Source organism: Thermobia domestica, chromosome 10, assembly GCF_964235325.1.
Source record: "Thermobia domestica chromosome 10, izTheDome1.hap1.1, whole genome shotgun sequence".
Lineage (NCBI taxonomy): Eukaryota > Metazoa > Arthropoda > Insecta > Zygentoma > Lepismatidae > Thermobia > Thermobia domestica.
Genome location: NC_137463.1, coordinates 29127558 through 29149471, shown reverse-complemented (window position 1 = coordinate 29149471; position 21914 = coordinate 29127558). Strand labels below are relative to the sequence as shown.

At 36.6% G+C, this 21914-nt stretch overlaps 1 protein-coding gene across 1 annotated transcript in view; it reads left to right on the top strand.

Moving 5' to 3' along the window:
* The window catches only part of fry (microtubule binding protein furry), a 1411512-nt gene that overhangs the window by 57459 nt on the left and 1332139 nt on the right, over nt 1-21914 (top strand). Inside the window, exons 6-8 of the mRNA XM_081727912.1 lie at nt 2961-3148; nt 9710-9892; nt 20140-20347. Coding sequence (XP_081584038.1) covers nt 2961-3148; nt 9710-9892; nt 20140-20347 — 579 coding nt within the window. The remainder of the gene's footprint in view (nt 1-2960; nt 3149-9709; nt 9893-20139; nt 20348-21914) is intronic.

The window sequence follows — 21914 nt, the reverse complement described above, 5'->3', positions numbered from 1 at the left end:
AAACAGCGACGATGGGACTAATGCTTTGAGCACATATCGTCCAAATGTAAAAGACCTCTGGAATTCCATAGCCCCTCGTAAGTTATAATCTCAGGGAAAATTCGTGATACAATACAGGGCGCGCTCGGTAGTTTTAACACCTATGGGACTAGCAAGGTGTTGAACTACTGGATATATTTGAAAAAAAAATGTGGGAATGGTTAGATTGAGTGTAAATCCGTAACAAAACGACATTACTGTATGTACTGTACTTAAAAAACGCATTTACTGGTAAAAATTTAAATCAAATTTAGAATCACATTTTTCTATCAAAATCATATACAGTACAGTTGAACCAAAGAAATTCAACAATGCACGCTTTAAATTGCTCGCTTGCGTCGCGTCGTCCGGCTCGGTGGTGAAACAGAGGGGAGAAGAGAGGGAGACTTGTTTACATCTACAGTACAATTCAGCGGTAGCGCCTTCTGTCAGGTCTGTTTGTCAACAGTGCGTTGGACTACTGGTTGACCGAACCTCAAAACTGTTGAAGTACAGAGCAATGTGCTAGCCGTTTTGCCAAATGTTGAACTACGGAACATGGTGGCTGCAAAACTGTTGGACTGTAGAGCGGGCCCTGCGCACCAGGAAAATACTCAAAAGTGTTGAACTACTGGGCTTGTTGAAGTATCGAATGTTGAACTACTGAGCGCGCTTTGTATTAATAATAATAATAATAATAATAAATAAAAATAAGGAACTCAGTTGAAAAGAGATATGTTCTACAGTTGTCGGTTACTTTTTGTTCTAATTTTTTTCCGCCGCTAAATCATATATGTCATAAATAGAGCTAGGAATTTTAGGTGTAACATTTAAAAAAAAGCGCAAGATCTTGGTCAAAATAAAAAGCAAATTTCAATGTAAATATTCATGAAAACAGTACTACAACTAGGGCACGAAAGTCGCTCATATAGTAAAAAGTCTGTCTAGAACAAATTTCAGAACAGAATATGATTAAAGTTATATAAAAAAAACTGTTAGAACTGTTATATATCTTTCAATGAGGCTGCATCTCCGTCACTAAGTAAATATTTGCATGTAGAAAGGCATCCAATAATATCGATTGGTGATAGCCATGATTGGTCAGTTTGATGTGATTATTAATCTAATAGGCCAATGTATGTACGATCGTGATCTACACTTAAAGGAGGATGTCATCATACTTTTCTTCTTGTTCAATTGTTTTCGCCAAACGAGACTGCGCTGAACCTAAAGTAATTAGGTATGACCGTTTTCGAAAAAATGTGGCCATCCCTAAAAGTAATATGAAGCTGCATATGTTCGGTATTTCTTGCTTAATTATTGTAGGAATAAAATACGCCAAAGGTGAAAAAATAAAAAAAAAAATAAAAAAATAAATAAAAAAGTGCAAAAAGCTGATGATATTGAGAAAAGATGCAAAAATGTGCTTGCATTGAAAAGGGGGTAACCAGAACACAGTGAGGAATGTTAGTTTATTTTTATTTTTATTTATTTATTTATTTATTTATTTATTTTGCAAGAAAGTAATTTGGACATTTTGATCGGAAAAAAAATAAGGTGGAACACCTAAAATTCCTAGCTCTAGTCATAAATTTCATGTGTAATTTTGGAAATTTGACAAAATAAAAATATCTTTATTATATTGAACTACCTATTTAAATCGGACTTCCCTGATTTCCTGGGAAAGTGTACACAATCTAAGAAAAAGTTTGAAAATTTATATATAGGTTGGGTGGGAAGGCTGACAATTATTAACATAATAGGTCAGTATATATACACCATTGTGTCCCGTACTTAAGGGACGATTCTTTCACTTCCTTCGTTGCTTCTGATGTGATAACGGAAGGTCGCTCACACAGAATTAAGACACTTAAATTTTCTGTGTGATATAGAACAGAGCTTCCTAGTGTGCTAGCGAACAGCTGCTGAACACAGTATCAAGTTGTCTTCAAGTCCTTCGTTACAGAACGGAATGTTTCTGGTGTGATAACGGAAGGCCATTTACACAGTATTAGGGTGTCTTCATGTCCTTTGTGACGTAGAGCAGAGCGTTTCTGGTGTACTAGCGGAAAGCTACTTAACACATTATAAAATCGCCTTCACATTCTTTATGACAGAACACAATGTTTCTGGTATCGTAATGGAAGGTCGTTTACGCAGTATTAAGGCATTTACACGTCCTTCATGACGTAGAACAGTGTTTCTGATGTACTAGTGGAAGGCTTCTTAACACAGTCCCAAGTCACTTTTACGTCCTTCGTGATATAGAACACAAAGTTTCTGGTGTTATAGCGGAATGCCGTGCACACAGTTTTAGAGCACCAACACGTTCTTCGTGACGTCGAACAGTGTGCTCCTATTATAATAGCAGAAGGCTGCTTAACACAGTTCCAAGCTGTCTTCGTGTCATTCGTGGCAAAACATAGTGTTCTTGGTGTAAAGACAGAAAGCAGTTTATACATTATCATGCAATTGTTTGTTTGTGATATTGTGACGCAAAGATATTTATGCATTGAACATTTTCTGCAAATAATTGCCCAGTGTGGCAAGATCAGAAGCTTTTGGTAGTCCTAATAATGGGATCAGATGACCTTGAAATACCAAGTCCAGTCTAGCGGTTTGGGATATCATAATTCAGAAATTGAGATGTGTGCGATTTTTGATCATATTTCACCCATAGTTGTTCCATGAGATCCTTATCTTCTGTGAACGTATTGTGTTGCTATGTGTGTATCATTTCCAAATAGGTTATCTAAGTGTGGTTGTTATGGAAATGTATATAAAACGTAAGTGCTGATAGTGTACTTTATTATAGTAATATTTGTTGAAACAAAGTATGGTGTTACAGGTAAATAATATTTGCAGATTACTTCTTTTAAACATTCATTTGTATTACCTTTAGTATGTTGAGATACCACTGAAACATGTTCGATCTTTTCTAGGAGAAGCCTTTGTCGAAGTCTTTACAACGAGGAGAAGATCCACAGTTTGACCAACTGTTGAGCGCTTTTGGTTCGGTAGCAGAACATTGTCTTCCTTCAATTCTGCGAGCTCTCTTTGCGTGGTACGACAGGCAGATTGGCGAGGGAAGTTCAATGGAACTAAAGAAGGTGGATCAGAAAGGAAAAAGGTATATTTTGATCTTTGAAAAGGAAGCAACTCAATATTTGTTTCTCAAAATTATAATTTTATACTTGTAGCAATACACTGTATTCGTAAGCAAACTGGCTAGTTTCTTCGAGCAGTAAACAACGTTAAAACCATTTTAGTATTCCTTAATACATCTTGGAACATTCTTCCTTACAAAATAGCAACTAACTCCTTCCATGTCTTTAAAAACATGAAGGTTTATTACCACCAGACACACACAAAAAAAGTGCTTCTGGGTCTTATTGCGCTTATAATTTACTGTATTTTTAAAGGGATGTTTATATATTCTACTGACAGGGAAAGTACTTGGGCTCGAACGGGTGCATACTCATAAAAAGGAAAGCATGTGTAATGTTAGGACCCCGGAAGCAAACAGTGATGTCCGTTTTTCTGCAAGACGCAAGAGCAGGGCAAAGGAGAGCACGTGCCATAATTACAGGGCGTCTATACTGTCTGACTCCGAGACATTTTCTGCAGAAAAAGGTTGGGTGAATGGAAAAATAGGCGAACACGTATCCCATTATTTTTAGAGGCACATATTTTGAATGAAAAAAAATTGTGTCCTAGGGTCACCCGAAGGGTCTCAGACAGGGGCCAACCAAAATTTTCAAATGGTAAAGGGGGGGTCAAGTAGTATATCATTGGAAAGGTGTTGTAGAAAAAGACAAGATGAAACAAGTCCCGAGTCTTTACGCTCACCGTGTACATAATGGTAGATAGTCAAAATGTCAACACAGTTGTCATGAAAGAGTCTATGACCACCATTTTGCCTAGGGTGCGCATACAGACTTGGGACTTGTTGCAGATTGTTTCTTTTCACAATACTTTTCAAACGATATACTACTTCACCCACCTTACCATTTGAAAATTGTGAGGTGGGCCCTGTCTGGGACACTACGGGAGCCCCTGAGGCAATGCGTTTTCATTAAACATGTTTTTCCCTCAAAAATAATGAAATACGTGTGCGCCGATGTTTCCATCCACTCAAACGTTTCCGCAAAAATAGCCCGGGGTCAGAATTTATAGACGCCCTGTCAGCATGGTATGCTCTTGCGGACGTTTACACCAGATTGCAGAAAAACGGACATTACTATTTGCTTCAGGAGTGCTAACATTACACATGCATTCATATTTGTGCATATTTGTCTGTCAAGGAAAGTACATGATCTCGACCGAAAAAATACGCATAGAAATAAGAGTGTTAGTACCCATAAAGCGATAGGTGATGTCAGTTTGTCTGCAAGATGGTGCAAATTTGCGTCAATAGATGGCGCTACACAGGGACAGAGAGAGCACACCTCATGTCTACCGCTACACTACTTCCAACAATAAAGCTGCAAATGCCAGTTCTTCGCATGAGGAAAAGTTGAATGTGTAGTGAGACGTCAAGTGGCGCGGAGAGTGGTGATCAATCCAATGAATGTAGTGCGATTGGTTGGAGAGAAAGTGCGATGAAAGGTACGTCATTAGGAAGGAATTAATCTGGAAGATGAGACGTTTGCATGTTTTTTAGAAGAATTAATTATGCAAAAATATGGAAATCAGTTAGAAACCGAAAGTCTCCGAACATTAGAACGCAGTGATGAAGATTTTGTAGAGAATCAAGAGGAAGAAGTGAGAACGTATAATGACACTGTAAGACCTACAAGGGACAATGAAAGTAGCCAAAGTGAATACGAACCGCCGCCAAAAAGGTGTAATGTCGACAATGTGATCACCCAGTTTACTGGTATCACACTAGAGAACATATTCGAGGATTATCATGTGCGCGGATTCAACTCATATTAAAAAAAAAATAAAAATAAAAATAAAAAAAATAAAAAAATAAAAATAAAAATAAAAAATGCGACGATACCTGCAACTGAAGACAAAAAAAAAAAAAAAAAAAAAAGAACAATATTAAATACGTGTTACAATATGTAGCAAAGAAACGACAAAACACGGCTGCGTTCAAAGGAAATCGTATGCTACAGTTAAAGACAATCAAGCAAGACACCATAGCAAAGATTGATAAAGCGCGACCTATGGGAGTTAACGCCCTGGAATTATGGCACATGCTGTACTTTGCTCTGCTCTTGCGGACGTTTACACCATCTTGCAGAAAAACGGACATCAGTGTTTGCTTTCGGGACACATGTTATGCTTTTTGGGCATATACACCCGTTCGAGCTCAAGTACTTTCCTTGTGAGTATATGATCCATATGTTTTATAAAGTTTTCATAAAATGTTAATTTGTAATTTGAATATAAAGTAGCTATAACTACATTATATATATACAGGCCCATATTTAGGTAAGTACTATTCTGTGCTCGAGCACAGGACGGCAAAATTTTAGATTTTTTTTTTTTTTTTTTTACAGATTCACAATAAAGTAGATATAATATTTAAAACTAGCAACCCGCAGTCCTGCGAAAGCGCGAGAAAATATGTTAATGTGTTTTATTCGCTCTAATTACAGTAGTTACTAATTAGCTAGCTTATCTGATTATTTTTAAAAAGTCATCATCTCTCCCCCCCAGGGAGTAAGGATGAACTTGAAACATCATGAAAACTGATACCGTTAAACCCAGCGACCTTGAAAACTATGAATTCAATACTATATTCGATTACATTTAAAATCTATCCCCCTCCCTGGGGAGTGGAATATGACCTTGAAGTTGAATTGGATTAAAACTGTCACTATTTATCTCAGCGACCCCAAAAGCTATGAATTCAACTCTAATATTGGTCGTTTTCGGAGGCCGACAAATTATTTAGAACATAGGGCGCACAATATATGAATACGGGCCTGTATATATATACACACACACACATATATATATATAAGTAGAGGAGTGATTCCTGAGAGTAAAAAAAAAAAAAAAAAAAAAAAAAAAGTTCCAATAAATATAGGGCGAAAACCTCATAGTTTACGTATTATAGGCTGCCGAAAACATGAAAAAATGAATTTTAAAGGTTCATAGCTTCAAAACTATGGGACCTACTGTAGTCGGGTCAAGACTTCACTGAGGAACTAGTATGTGCTCTACCCAAAAATACATGTTTTAGAATCCTAAGGTACTCACGCAACAATTTTCATGGATATAGTTGGAGAGTATTTTATATTATAGGCCCGTAGTCAAACTCCCTCTATAAAAATTTTTGTGGAAGCACCTCAGGATTCTGAAACACGCATTTTTGGATAGGGCACATACTAGTTCCTAAGTGAAGTCTTGACCCGACTACGGTAGGTCCCATAGTTTTGGAATTATAGACCTTTAGAATTTTTTTTTTTTTTTTTTTAAGGTTTTCGGCAGCCTATAACACGCAAACGATGGGGTTTTCGCCCTATGTTTTTTGGAACTTTTTTGTTTGTTTTACTTTCAGGAGTCACTCCTCTGCTTTTGTACAATGAATTTAGCGCCATACTGTATATATATATATATATATATATATATATAACTTTTGACGTAACAACCTCTTGTGAGCCTGAGCCGGTCGAACGCCATCTATTAGCGATCGGCTGAACTACGTTCAGCCTAGCGACGGACACGTGGTCAGTGCGCTGCATCGCCCTTTCACTGACAGGCGTCTCAGGAGCTTTCTAGACCTCGTGGCCATCACTTCTTTTAATCACTTGACTCACAAGCTTACCTCACGACGCTGGGCAGGCACCGAAAATTGAGAAACACCGGCCGGGAATCTAACCCGAGACCAACGCTATAACCACTATACTATGGGGTCCCTACCTTCATTATATAGGTTAGTCTCAATGGTTAGGCGAAATATTATCTTCACATGTAAATATAATATGATTTCAATACTCCAAGATTACTTATATACCGTTACTATTTATTGTATATTTTGATGTAACGTGTTTTCCAATAGATGCTGACATACGTAAAAAACAAGTATATTAGAAACTATTAACAAATACATTTTCAACACAACATAAATATGGATATTATGATAAAAAGACCTTCTGTCCATCTTAAACATAAACTAAATACAACTTTCTTACAAGGCTGTCTATAATCTTTATTATAAATTAACTACAAATGTTACAGTTTCGGAAGTACTGTATATCACTTCCTTCTTCAGACTACTGTTCCAACTGAAATCATAAATAATATTACATCATTTGTTCTAATATTACTTGTTCTAATAATATATATAATATAAATAATATGATGTAATATTATTTATGATTTCAGTTGTAGTAGTAGTCTGAAGAAGGAAGTGATATACTTCCGAAACTGTAACATTTCTAGTTAATTTATAACAAAGATTATAGACAGCCTTGTAAGAAAGTTGTATTTAGTTTGTGTTCAACATAAATATGAAGCTGTGAATATTAATCTCTACTACTTCATCTTATGGTGTGCTAGCTCAGACACGAACAGTATTTACAAAGCATTCCTGACCACATCATAAATAATCAGTTTTTATCCCAACACTTTTTTGCGCATCCAATTAAATCAGGGTTGTTATTAGCCATGTTTCTAAGGTATTGCTCTATAGTATCTATATTACTGTCGTGGATTACAAAAAAATCTTATTTTCTGAAGGTCTTTCCAGCTCAAATTGAATACACCTTGAACAAAGTTTCTATGTGAACGTATGTTCTGATGCCACGATTTCACTATCTGCAATATATTCGCTGTCGCAATGGTCCTGCGTTATACAAGTGTTAGTTCGAGTAATCCAAATCTTAAGTCGACCGTTTTAGAAATTTATATATTTTCATTAGGACCGTTTTAGGATAGAAGATCAAAGCTGCAATCATTTGTTCCCTCTTTAGCCCTTCTTAAAAATTCCGATCATGTTTTATGTTACAAGCATAAGCAGTTTTTTTCTTTCTTCATATTTATGTATCCTCACAAAACGAAATCTCAGCTCCGGGTTATAATAAAAGACCTAGGGCAAGTATTATTGGTGTAAGTACACTTCAGGCTATAATTTAATTATAATACTGACTTCAGTAATGCCTTTCTTGTGTCTGAAAGACCACCATTAAGCTCCCAAAATCTGAAAATAACTGCTTAAAAGTCTCAGCACCATGTGAAAACTACGAGTATTGGGGGTCTTTTTATAAGAAGTGAAGGAATGTGGGTTGTCATACAAAAATAAACAGCTTTTAGATCATTTTCCTTTTTTAACTGAGCGATATAGGTATTAGGGCGCATCCAGTAAGCAACTTCCAATGGACTGTAAAATGAAATACGAACATCAGAAGAAAATTATTTTATTGGTGTGGTGTTAGTGGTACATAACATACTGTTCAATGTATGCTTATCCTTTTGTCGTGGTACATAACATACTTTTCAATGTATGCTTTATCCTTTTGAGGCATTTGTCGTAACGCGACATCAGCTTTTGAGTGCCTGTGTCAACGAATTCTGCTGCCAAGAACTCGAACCGTCTGTAGCTCAGCTGTTCTGATGAAACATTGTACGGCCAGAAATCGCTTCAGGTGGGGAAACAGATGGAAGTCGCTAGGCGCGACGTCGAAGCTGTAGGGAGAAGGTCAAAGATATTCCAATCAGTTGTGACCAAACGCTACGGTGTTCGTCGTGCACACTGATACGGCCGGCCTTATCTGTGAATTGAGCGCACCATCTTCTGACCATAATGTTTTCACTCATGACATTCCGTCCATACTCTTCATACAACTGTGGTGGATTTCTAACGTTGACAACTTCTTAGCGTGGAGAAACCTTATTAGTGCGCATATCTCGCACTTGGCGGGAGACGGTATGGCATGACAGGAACAACACTCATGCCATCTTAGGGTACTTTCGGAACTTACTTTTTTGATGTGCCTCTTAAATAGCCTACCTTATAGAACTGAACATTATTACTATATTCTGGCCCGCAAATGAATCTGGCAGTAATTTACAAATTGCTGAGACTCAAATATACCAGTAATTCCTTCCAAAGGAAGTGAATGGAATGTGTTCATTGACACAGTAGACCAAAGCCCACCTTCCACTTACATCTTCTGGTGAGTGAAAGTCTACCGGCATCTCAGAACGTTTTGAAGCTAACTCACTCCCCCTTTTGATGTCAGGAAGAGTCCTGACACCGAAAGATATCGAATCATGTGGTATGACCGCAACCCAGCAGAGTCCACTCATGATCTGGAAACCCCTTGGAAATAAGGGGGGAGCTGCAATTCCAGCCCTGCCTTCCTTAGATCAACAAAGTGTTTCAAATGGAACGTTCTCATGACTGTTATCTAATTATAGGCAATGGCATCTCAACTAGAAGAGTGTGTATTCATGACTGTTATCTGATTATCTCATGGTTTTCGATGATGCATATATATTATGTAACATAGCAATAGTATGCAAACAATATATGAGTACACTTTCAGACATTATAACTGCAAATAATCTTTCGTTCTGTAGATACTACTTAGTTTAATGCCAATTAAAGGAGCTTGAAATTTATTTTTGAGACCTAAGCGTCATCTAAAAATGCTTGATGGCTTTTTTTTTTTTTTTTTTAATATCCTTATATGAGTTCTTAGTATTTGTATTTCTATAATTTGTTTTGTAGTACGGAGTCAGTGGAGAAGAGTGAAGCAGATACTCTTCAAGAGCGCAGAGACTTGGCGGTGGAATTTATCTTCTGCCTTGTGTTGATTGAAGTACTGAAGCAGCTTCCTTTCCATCCAGGTCAAGACGATTTGGTTGGACACATTGAAAACTTAGCATTTAAGCATTTTAAATACAGAGAAGGGTAAGTGGAATTTCTTTGTTGATTTTTGAAGTTAAAATAAATTATTTATATATATATATAAAGGGTGTATCAGAAGACTTTACAACTCTTTGAAAACTCGTATTGATTGATTCATTTATGTTGCAGACATGGTTTTGGTGTAATTTTGTAGCAAAATATATCAAGTTTTGACTCAAGTAGTAGACTTGAGTTCAAAAACAAGGTACCGCAAGCGTTAGCGGCAGTTGCAGCAAAGATGGCTGCCTTTACTGGTCTTAAGCGTGCTAGCTGTATGTTTTGGTTTGAAGAATCCAAGTCTACGACAATTGTGCAATGTAATTTTCGTACAAAGTATGTTAAAATCGTTCCATTAGGCCTACTATTTGTCAGTGGCATAAGTGTTTTATTGAAACTGGAGGTTCGGTAAGACAACAGATCTTCAAGTCGTCCTTCTACGTCTGAAGGGAGACTTTAGATGGGATGTGTGCCTTATCACTAATGGAGGCCACATTAAACCTCTTTAGGTATATATATATATATATATATAAAACCGATATATTTTGCTAAAAAATGACACCAAAATCATGTCTGTAAGCTAAATAAATAAGTCAAAATGAGTTTTAAAAGTTGTAAAGTCCTTTTTGATACATTTCAAAGTCAGACGCACTCGCCAATCCAAAATGATGGTCGCCAGTATCTCTCATACAAATTATGAGAGGTCTTCCCCCTCCCCCCATGGCCTTTGGTTTGACAAAAAAAAAAAAAAAAAAAAAAAAAAAGATTACATCAGGGCATAACATTTCAAAACCAGACAATTAGAATCAGAATAATTAATTTTGAATTGGACAATTCATATACATGTTACAAAATATCATATCTTTTAAGACTTCACGTTTGTGTAACGCTATCTCTCTACTAGTGATGAGAGCAAGTCTTGGTCTTGCAGTTTCTGCAAGAGTCTTGCATGCAAGATCAAGACCAAGACCAAGGGGTGCAAGACCAAGAATCTTGCACAATGGCCTTTTACTTAAGAGCGTTGACCTCTGGTGTATGGAGTTCCTGGTTCGATCCCAGCTTGCACCATGTTAGATTTTTTGGTGGACAAACACCGTGTGCGTGTTTTCTTTCGGGGTTTTTCCGTTCCCTCCAACTTCCTTCATTCCACCATTTCATTGATTTCCCATCATCACCGTCTCCTTTAGCCTCGATGCATAATCGTGGGATGTTAAACTAAATATTTAATTTCATTTTAAAACATATTGATGGTGTTCTTCCAAAACTAAAAAAATTGAAATGAAATCTTTGAGTTTTACGTCCCACGGTTATGCCGGTGAGGCTAAAGGAGACGGTGATGATGAGTAATGAATGAAATGGTGGAATGAAGAAAGTGGGAGGAAACGGGAGAACCCGAGGAATTCCACGTACACGGTGTTTGTCCACCACAAAGTTCACTTGGTGGGGGCTGGGATCGAACCCGGGACCCCTAGCACCAGAGGTGAACGCTCTACCACTGAGCCACCGCGGCCCCCTTCCAAAACTAAAGAGAAATTTAGTATTGAACATCGGTAATTCTGTACACCGTAGGTAACGACTATATGGATATGGCCTTGGCTCCGAGGCTTAAAAATCCGTTGAAAATTTTTAATGTGTGCTCATAAAATTAATATCGAAATAATATTTTCATGGCACTGACTAAAACTTAGTGCATGTGACCGCAAGTTTGATTTCGTGGAGGGATACGTTGAATAATTGTTTATCAATATAACTTTTAGCCTCCTTAGGTATACGGTACATCGAGGATTAAGTGATATAACATTATACAACAATAAATAATCCATATTCACAAGTGAGAGTGATTTTGTACAGTTATTTCAAATAACACGGAGTTTGATGCCATTATTTTGTATTTCTAATATAGATCAAAATATTTATATAAATTGAGTTTACACAAAAGACGTAGACAGTTGAGTCGGTTTTAGTTTTCACTCAAGTTATTCTAAAATATTAAAAATTTAGAATTATAAAATTATAAAGTTATTATTTTATTCTCTCTTTTTTGACCAATATTGCTAAACATATCATCATCATCATAGCTATTCTGCCATTATTGGCAGGTCACTTGTTGCAACTGAGAAGCTTCGATGTACGGTGATCCTCAGCTAATCTCTTCGTCTTGACGTACCAATTTTCTGTTTTAATACCTTTCCTCAACTACAGTCTCCCTCTCTTTCTTTCCGCCATACCCTCTAGCACGTTCTTCATAATACAGTTCCTTCTCAGCCAATGTTCGAACCAGCTCCTCTTCCTCCTCTTGATTACATCTAAATTTCTTCTTTTCTCCTCTACTGCTACTATTCCTAACACCTTCCTATTCGTTTTTCGTTTAATCCAGCTAATTTTCTCCTTTTTTCTCCGTTCCCACTTTCGAAAGCCTCCATTTTTTTTATAGTTTTTGCGTAATGTCCTTGTTTCTGCCTCTAGAGTACATATTGGAATCAGTAAAACAAATCTCAATATGCAATCGGAAGTTTGTTTAATTCAAAGATTAGTTAATCGTGGTTGAAAAGAAAAAAATCTGACGCTTTTAGAGCGTAAAAGTAATTTTGCAATTCATGGTATTTCAATAATATGTGCTCAGGAGTAGGGGTGTTCGATAAGGCTGAGGACCTATCGAACTTCGAGAGTAAAAATTTATCAAATTGTTATCGGTTACTCGAAACCGTTCGAGTATTTGAAATTATCGAAGTTTCGGGTATTATCGAAATTTCGAGTATTATCGAAGTTTCGGGTATTATCGAAATTTCGAGTATTATCGAAGCTTCGGGTATTATCGAAAGTTCGGGTATTATCGACATTTCGAGTATTATCGAAGTTTCGGGTATTATCGACATTTCGAGTAATATCGAAGTTTCGGGTAGTATCGAAAGTTCGGGTATTATCGAAGTTTCGGGTAGTATCGAAATTTCGAGTATTATCGAAGTTTCGGGTTTTATCAAAAGTAGTGATGAGCAATTCGGTTTCTTCACCTCTCCAATGATTCCTTCTTGCAGCCAAACTAGTGAAACAACTTTTTTTTTTTTTTCATCTGATAAGTTATTGCAAAGTTGTACTTGTGAGGAGAAAGGAAAGCGTACAGAAAGGGATTGCTTTTTCGTCCGACACACACACACACACACAGGAAGTTCAATTTCTTCCTGAATTTTATCTCTTGTTTGTTATTTGCTGTCAGACATACGGTCTTAAACCTACAAATAGGGTAATTTGCTCTTCATACGATATAGTGTACGCCTAACACCTCAACCATATTAATCGCGTACGGTGTTGCTAAAATATTGTAGCTAAGCCAAATGTGTTATCTTCTGTCGTGTTTGCTTTCTGTTAACCCTTTTAAATTCTTGCCTTTTTCGGCGTTTCTCTTGAGTCTCAGATAAGCAGCGACAGTCATCCCTATTTACTCTAGGATCATGGTTCATACCTCGTTTGTCTCAGAATGGAACAGCCTTTCAAACGGTACTATTAGCATGTCTCTATGATGTACCAGAAGGAGATTATTTGAGGGAAAATCGGAATTTTTGCCCAAAAAAACTTCTTCAAAGTTTGGGGCCCCCTAAGGCTCTACCGGGTCTGCGCACAAACCTCCAAAAATTTGGAAAATACTACGTAGTGTACTAATTACTTGTGACAAATTCGAATTTCCTGTCTTGAATAATAAGGGCGGGAAATTTTTTTACCCATGTTGAGAGAGCATCAAAAAAACACCCAAAAATTCCCTAAAATGCACCCACAAATTTAAAAAAATTTCTGACACGTCCCTAATGATCGTAAAATTATGGTTCATACGTCGTTTTGTTCAGAATGGAGTAGCCTTTCAGATGGTAACACCCGAATGTCCCTCGGACATCCCTAAGGAGGGAAACATTGAGGAAAATACTGATTTTTGCTGAAAAATCCCTTTTTCCCGGTTTGGAGCCCTCTGGCGCGGCCCTGGGTAAACATAGAGATCCCGAAATCACTTTCGAAAATACTACGTGGTGTACTAATTGCTTGTGCCAAATACCAATCTCCTATCTTTAACACTAAGGACGAGAAAAATTATTTTCCTCTTTCGCGAATATTCCCAGAATGTCCCAGAATACCCTATATGAATTTCAAAAATTCCTTGACATATCCTTAATTATCGTAGGATTTCGATTCATACACCATTCTCTTCAGAATAGAGCGTGCGTCCAGATTGTATTGCCGTCATGTCCCTCGGACGTCCCTAAGGAGGGAAAAATATAGTAAAATAGGGATTTTTGCTGAAAGATCCCTTTTTTCCCGTTTTGGGGTCCTCTGGTGCGGCCCTGGGTAAATATAGAGATCTGAAAATCACTTTCTAAAATACTATGTAGTGTACTAATTACTTGTGCCAAATACCAATCTCCTATCTTCAATACTAAGGACGGGAAAAATATTTTCCTCTTTTGGGAATATTTCCAGAATTTTCCAAATATACTATATAAATTTCAAAAATTTCTTGACACGTCCCTAATTATCGTAGGATCACGATTCATATGCTATTCTCTTCAGAATAGAGCAGGCGTCCAGATTGTATTACCCTCATGTCCCTAGGATGTTCCTAAGGAAAAATGAAATGAAATCTTTGAGTTTTACGTCCCACGGTTATGCCGGTTAGGCTAAAGGAGACGGTGATGATGCGTAATGAATGAAATGGTGGAATGAAGAAAGTGGGAGGAAACGGGAGAACCCCGAGAAAAACCACGCACACGGTGTTTGTCCACCACAAAGTTCACTTAGTGGGGGCTAGGATCGAACCAGGGACCCCAAGCACCAGAGGTGAACGCTCTACCACCGAGCCACCGCGACCCACATGTTCCTAAGGAGGTTACAAGTAAGGAAAATAGTGATTTTTGCAGAAAAATCCCATTTTCCCCGTTTCGGGGCCCACTGGCGCGGCCCTGGGTTAACATAGAGATCTGGAAATAACTTTAAGAAATATTACTTATGATAGTAATTACTTGTACCAAATGCCAATCTCCTATCTTCAATACTAAGGGGGGGATATTTTCCTCTTCTGCGAATATTTCCGAAATTTTCCAAGGATACTATACAAATTTCAAAAATTTCCTGACATGTCCCTAATTATCGTAGGATCATGATACATACGTCGTTCTCTTTGGAATAGAGTAGGCGTGTAGATGATATCACCGCACGTCCCTAGGACGTTCCTTAGGAGGTTACAAGTGAGAAAAATAGGGATTCTTGCAGAAAAAATCCCTTTTTCCCGTGTTGGTGCCCTCTGGCGCGGCTCTGCGTTAACATAGAGATCTGGAAATCACTTTAAAAATATTACTTATGGTACTAATTACTTGTGCCAAATACCAATCTCCTATCTTCAATAATAAGGACGGGAAAAATATTTTCCTCTTCTGCGAATATTTCCGAAATTTCCCAAGGATGCTATACAAACTTCAAAAATTTCCTGACACGTCCCTAATTATCGTAGGATGATGATTCATACGTTGTTCTCTTCAGAATCGAGTAGGTTTTCAGAAAGTACCACTCAAATGTCCCTATCATGTAGCCAAGCGGAGCAAAAATCGCGAACGTGGGATTTTTGGTCAAAAATATCCCCTTTTGTCCCCGTATGTTGACGAAGAAATCCGAAAAAAATCTCATAAAAACTAATGGGTCCACTGATTGTTCATGGAAAATGTTAGGATTCTAGGTTTAAAGAAAAGCTTAACAAAAATGTTGAAGTTAGACCTCAGGAGAAAAAAGGGAATTTGTAAATTGATGACGTCATACCCGCCTACGTTCTGACGCTCGGAAGCGTATAGACCCTTCCAAAGCTTTCTTGAATACCTCCTCTCTTGGAAAATAAAAAACAACCGGAACTAAATAGCATTCTTAGTTCTCTTTTAATCGAATCTTTAAGACACTACAATATCGGTCGAAAACGACCAAAAAACTTAAAAGGGTTGATGGCCACTAGTTCACACATTGCCGCAATCAGATATGTCGATGCTTTGGGCGCAAACTCCTCCTTTAGCCTTTCAGTAAAATAAATGTTAGTTAAATCAGTGGTGATTTCAGGGGGTTGTTCAGGAGGAATATTCCCCCGCAAACATATCTCTGATCATGGTCACTGTGGCTTACCAGAATTTTTGCTACTTTCACCCTCCGTGTATTCAAAATCCCCGGGGCAGGATTATCATAATTTCTGGATGTTTTTAAGAATGGTGTGTGTTTATTAAGAAGTTAAGAAAAGTTTAATCTTAAGTTCTAATAATGCTTATGCTCATTTTCTATACTTAAAATATATTTTTATATTATTGTCGAAATGATTTTCCTGAGTAAAGTATTCTTGTGAAGAACGTCATCGCTATTGATTCTTTCATAAATATCAGCACAAGACAGAATTGCAAGCCAAGCACTTGACCAAACACAGCGAAATTTCCCGATCTTCCATTTCCCCTAAAATTTCGGGCATTAGTTAGTCCCAGACAATTTTCCGGACCAGGCTTGAATCTAGGACGTATGATGGTAAGCCTACCTGGGAGAAACCTTGAAATCATCACTAAGTTTAATGAAGATGAAAAACGGAAATAAATCTATTTCCTCGACAGTGAATATACAGTGTAGCATATGTTCTATACAGTCGGTTTATATATATATTATGAGGAATCCACACACTAACGGATCCAGAAGCGTCGTTTGGTGGAGGCAGATTGCTTCCTGGACGAATAATGTAGGTTTTAAAAACGTAAGAGTTTTGCATCAATTCAGAATAACATGGTGCATTATTTTATACAGAGTGTTTCAAAACAGCACCGCCAACGTTTGGGAGGCGATTCCTGACATAGGGTTGCCATATTACCTAATTTTAGCGGATACTAGCAGATTTTCAGGTCTTATATTCGTCTCCCGCTTAATCATCTCTTAATCACGTAAAACCACCCGCTTTTTTGGATTGGAGAAAAATCTAAGACGACTTTGTTGATAAAGTGTTGTTATATTCAACGTAAACCGGTAGATTTCTTTGTCAATCTCAATCGCGAATGGACAGTTGACAGAAACAAGATGAATGTAGAAACTGCCAAATTATTACTACTGGTTTTGTACAATATGAAAGACGTATCATGCGTAGAATTTTATGATAAGACATTATGCAATCGAGATTTTTTTAAATAACAGTTAAAGGGAATGAAAAATGTAAAAACGTTTGGCATAATCATACAACATTTTGGTTCAACCCATGAATACTAATATATGATCTCATGGGTGCGTATTTCTTTGATAACATTCTGTTCAGTTCAACTGAACAAGTCTATGTTGTTACGTAACCTATATGTTCAACTAGTCTTTATATATTCAGAAATGATTGCAAATTGAACTACGGTATCCTTAGCATTTTGTTTAAATTAGATTCATTATTAGTATTTTTTCTTTTAAAATGCTTATACTGTATTTCATATATTGTGAAACTGTGGTAATTTCGTATGTTAGTATGATTTCAAGTAGCAATCTTTGAAAATGATTAGAAATTTTATAAGATATGGACCAAGACTCCTAAATATGTTTTAGCTTTCTTATAATAAAAGTTTAGAAATTATTTTGTATTTCTTAGAGAGAAAACCGTATGAGCATCTGCCATATATCGCTTGCTTTAAAAAAAAAAAAAAAAAAACAACTTGATATCCTTATTAGAGATATCTTACTGTAATACTTACTTTACAATTCGAGACTCACATTTGTTGAACTTAATAAAACATTAAAGGCAAAAACTAAATTTGCTTTACTTTAGTTTTGTTAGAAAAGTACATTGGAAGTGTCACTTAACAAAGAAATCACTAAAAAAATTGTCATAAGGATCGTCAGTATTTATAATACACAAGTTCACATCAGTACTTACGGTTTAGAATCCCTCGCTCTTCTAATTTCAAAATATGGCAACCCAAAGTTATCGTCGGACGCCACATACAAACAGACAGACAGGACGGCCTGTAATAGAGAGCTTTGTACCCAAAATTCTCAAGGTTTGTTTCACGAGAATCTCAAATACTCAAAGGCATCCGAGCGCAGGATAGTAAATTTTCGATAGGGAGTTTTTTTAAGTCTTCAACCTTATGGAATTTCCTTACCTCTACCTATATCAGTAGCTGTCTCTATACAGAACTTTAAATTAAAACCTCGAAATCATATGTAAAATTATTTTTCTGCCTCTCCCGTTATCGGCGCAATCGGCAAAGTGAATATTCGTATTAGTAGACTAATGGTGTCTTGGATTCAAATTCCATTTAGGTGATGCAAATTTTCTCTTCCTTTTATCTCTTTTCTGACAGACTGCTTAAACCTTGTACAGATCCGTGGAAAAAAAAATTCTTTCACTTCATTGCTAAGGAGAGAAGTTTTAAAATGAACACCCTGCATATATGTAATACATATTATTTATATACAGCTATGATAAATTCGAATACATTGTTTCTTCCGAACACTCCGATAATCCCGAACTTTTCAAAATATTCAAGCGACTCGACAAATGCGATCATATTGATATAATTCTGTATTTGCTGCTTTAAAACAATTCGAGACTCTCGAACAGTTCGAGTGTCTCGAAGTTGTCTAATGTTTCTTACATTTCGAGTGCCTCGAACACTTCGAGAGTCCCGAACATTTCGAGAGTCTCAAACATTTCGGGAGTCTCGAACATTTCGAGAGTCTCGATCATTTCGGGAGTCTCGAAAGTTCGATAATTCGATAAAATTAAAATTCTTTATCGATGAAACGGTTTTGAAATTTTATCGAATTGTTATCGATTACTCGATTATCGGAACAGCCCTACTCAGGAGTAGCCTCCCCAGCAGTTTGGGTACCAGTGGAGTGTTGGATCTATTAAAAATATAAATTACGAAACATTGTAATTTGTCTTATAAGTAGTGAAGAATGGGCACCCACTGAGAAAAAGGGTCATCATCGCCTATGTTGTACACTATCATCATATTTACACGAAGGTAAACTATATTACATTTAAAAACATACATTGTATTTCCGTTACTATTGAGCATTGTAGGGTTTATATCCCTTATATCCAGAGTAAAATTTACCTATGAAAACCGTAAGATTTCTTAAAAGCAAGACTTGCAAGACTCTTGTAAACAAGACCAACACCAAGATGGATGTGCAAGACCAAGACCACCCGGGTCTTGGTCTTGGTCTTGCATTTGCTCATCATTACTCTCTGTACTGAAGTATCAGCTGTCGATTGCAGTTTTCGGATCAAAGTTCTTAAGTAAAAGGCCATTGATGGAAATGGTCTGCAAATCATCCAGTATACGTCAGTCTTCAGTAAATTCCTGTAGGCAGTCTTAACTTTGTAAAGTACTCACAGGTGAAGATGAACAAAATGTGACAATTGGAAGCAAATTGGGAATCTTATAATGAAGTTCTCACTGTAAATCTTTTTCAGTGTCTGATTCAACGCCAGTGAAGAAAACAAAAGTTTATATTCTGCTCTTTTCACATCCGTTGTGAAAACTGTACATTTCGTGTTTTCTCGGATGCCCCTTACTGCCTAAATAATTGATTTAGTGCCTAATGTTGCCTATTCTATGCATTTTCTTCAAAGTAATACTTCATTGGGAATATATATATATATAATATAATATACAGGGCTTGAAAAATCTTGCTTGCAAGTATTAGCCAGACCATTTTGCAGTCACAATGCTTATACAAATAAGCAAAACTCACTTTGCACACAGTAAACATATCAATACATTTTTCTTTATTGGTATGCCTCTTACAAATAAAAAAAGAGTGACATCTGCTATTTATTCTTGAATTTCTTGTAGATATGTCCAGCTGCATAGCGGCCACTGCTTTTCATAGGTCAGACTTTACTAGCCACTGGCGAGCAGGCGAGTGGATTTTTCAAGCCCTGATAATATATAATATATAAATAATATATAATATAAAAATATATGCATGGAATGCATGTCAAACTTCGTTTTTATATAGAGAGTAAAATAACAAACAGGTATGTTTCTACTTTCTTAGAGCATTATCTAAGACTTGAATTTTTTTTTTTTATTATATTGAGTATTTATTTTCATTATGTGGAGTTACATTTTAGTGCGTTTTTTAAATTTTAAGTGCCTATTTGCCTACCTATTTTCTAGATTTTTAATGCCTAAATATCCGGTCTCTAGATATAACCAGTAAATTTTACTTTGTAGGTGATCTATTTTTTTTCTTCTTGTTTCTTCCAGTACCCAAAGTGCTCCAAATGCTGCCAATATACATATCATTGCTGATCTTTACGCAGAAGTGATCGGTGTTCTAGCACAATCACGATTTATGTCTGTAAGGAAACGGTTCATGGCAGAACTGAAAGAACTACACAGCAAAGAACCTAGTCCACATACAACACAAAGCATTATTTCTTTACTAATGGGGATGAAGTTTTTTAGGGTTAAGGTAAGTCAGTATTGAACTTCATGATTTTCTTGATATTCATTCATTATAAAGAGGTCGAAATCAGTTAACACTTTATTTATTTATTTCATTTATGTTACTTTTTGTGTAGGAATTTTGTTTCTTTTTTGTAGGTCCTTGAAGAAAACTATTCCTTTTTTTTTTTTTTTTTTTTTTTTTTTAAGTTTCTTGATAAATGCAGTATAAATTTGTATCGCGATTTTATGTTAACTTCAAAAATGTGTTCACAATATGGATTTACACGTTGACTGCCAGAGCGAAATCGGGTAAGGTGCATCGTAGGGACATTTTTATTGCAGGAAAATACGTATCAAAATGATCAAATAATTTTTGGGAAGAAACTATCAGAAGCCTGAAACCAAGGATGTGGAACATGTTTCTGAGACCGGAAAATTTATTTCGCCTTTTAAAAATTATGTGCTTGTTCATCATCAGTGATTCATACGGCTTCAGAAACAAGGATGCAAAGCCTGTGAATTACATATGATGCATGTGGCTCCGCAAAGTACACCCACTGTGAATCACCGGTGATGCACATGGCAGTCAACGTGTTAAAAGCATAAAGTAGTTATGAAATATTAAATAGTTTTTTTAAAAGCTAGTTCTATATGGAGAGAAAAAAAGTAAAATTTAATGGAGAAATGAATGATTTCTCTGAGTATGTACAAACACGTAATGAACATACTTGAGGAGACGTCCAAATAAATCTCATATACCAGAAGAGTGTAACCCGGCCAAGTAAGTTTGTGGTGGACGACATCGTGTCCGTGAGTTTTATCAGAGTACTCCCATTTCCTGACATTTTTTCATTCCACCAGTTCTTCAGTCATCATTCACTTGTGTTAATCATCGTCTCTCTTAACCAAAAGGACATAATCGTGGGAAAGATTTCATTTTTTGGTTAGTATGATGTGATATTTTCTTAGTTAATATTGAAACCGGAAGTGCTAGTAAATATCTGCCACTTCCAGTTTTAGTAGAAAGATTAGAGTGGAGGCGGAGAACGCTTAACTGATTGCTTAAAACAGCTTCTCTCTATCTGTTTCCGTTTTCACTCCATAACGACCGCCGTTAAAACCAGAAGTGCTGTATTTTCTTCCTCTTCCGGTTGTAAGAGAGAGATTAGAGTGGAGGTGGAATATATTCCTTGAACGCTTAACTGATTGCGTAAACCAGTTTCTCTCTATCTATTACCGTTGCTTGATTTCTGTCACTTCCGGTTTTAGTGGAGAGATTAGAGTAGAGATGGAATATATCCTTGAGACGTTTAATTAATTAGAGAAAACGGCTTCTCGCTATCTATTATGGTTTTTGTTTTATGGCGACCCCAATGTTAAAACGAAGTGGCTGATTTCTAGGAGGTTAGGAGAGAAGTTAATATCTATTCTTAGAACGCTTAATGGATTCCAAAACACTGTTCACAGTCTCTTTTTTACTCTGTGTATATTAATATTGAAATCAAAAGTTGTAGTGAATTTCTATTACTTCCGGTTTTTGCAATTAGTTGAGGATGGAGACAAAATGTATCCTTGGGATCTTCATCGAATGC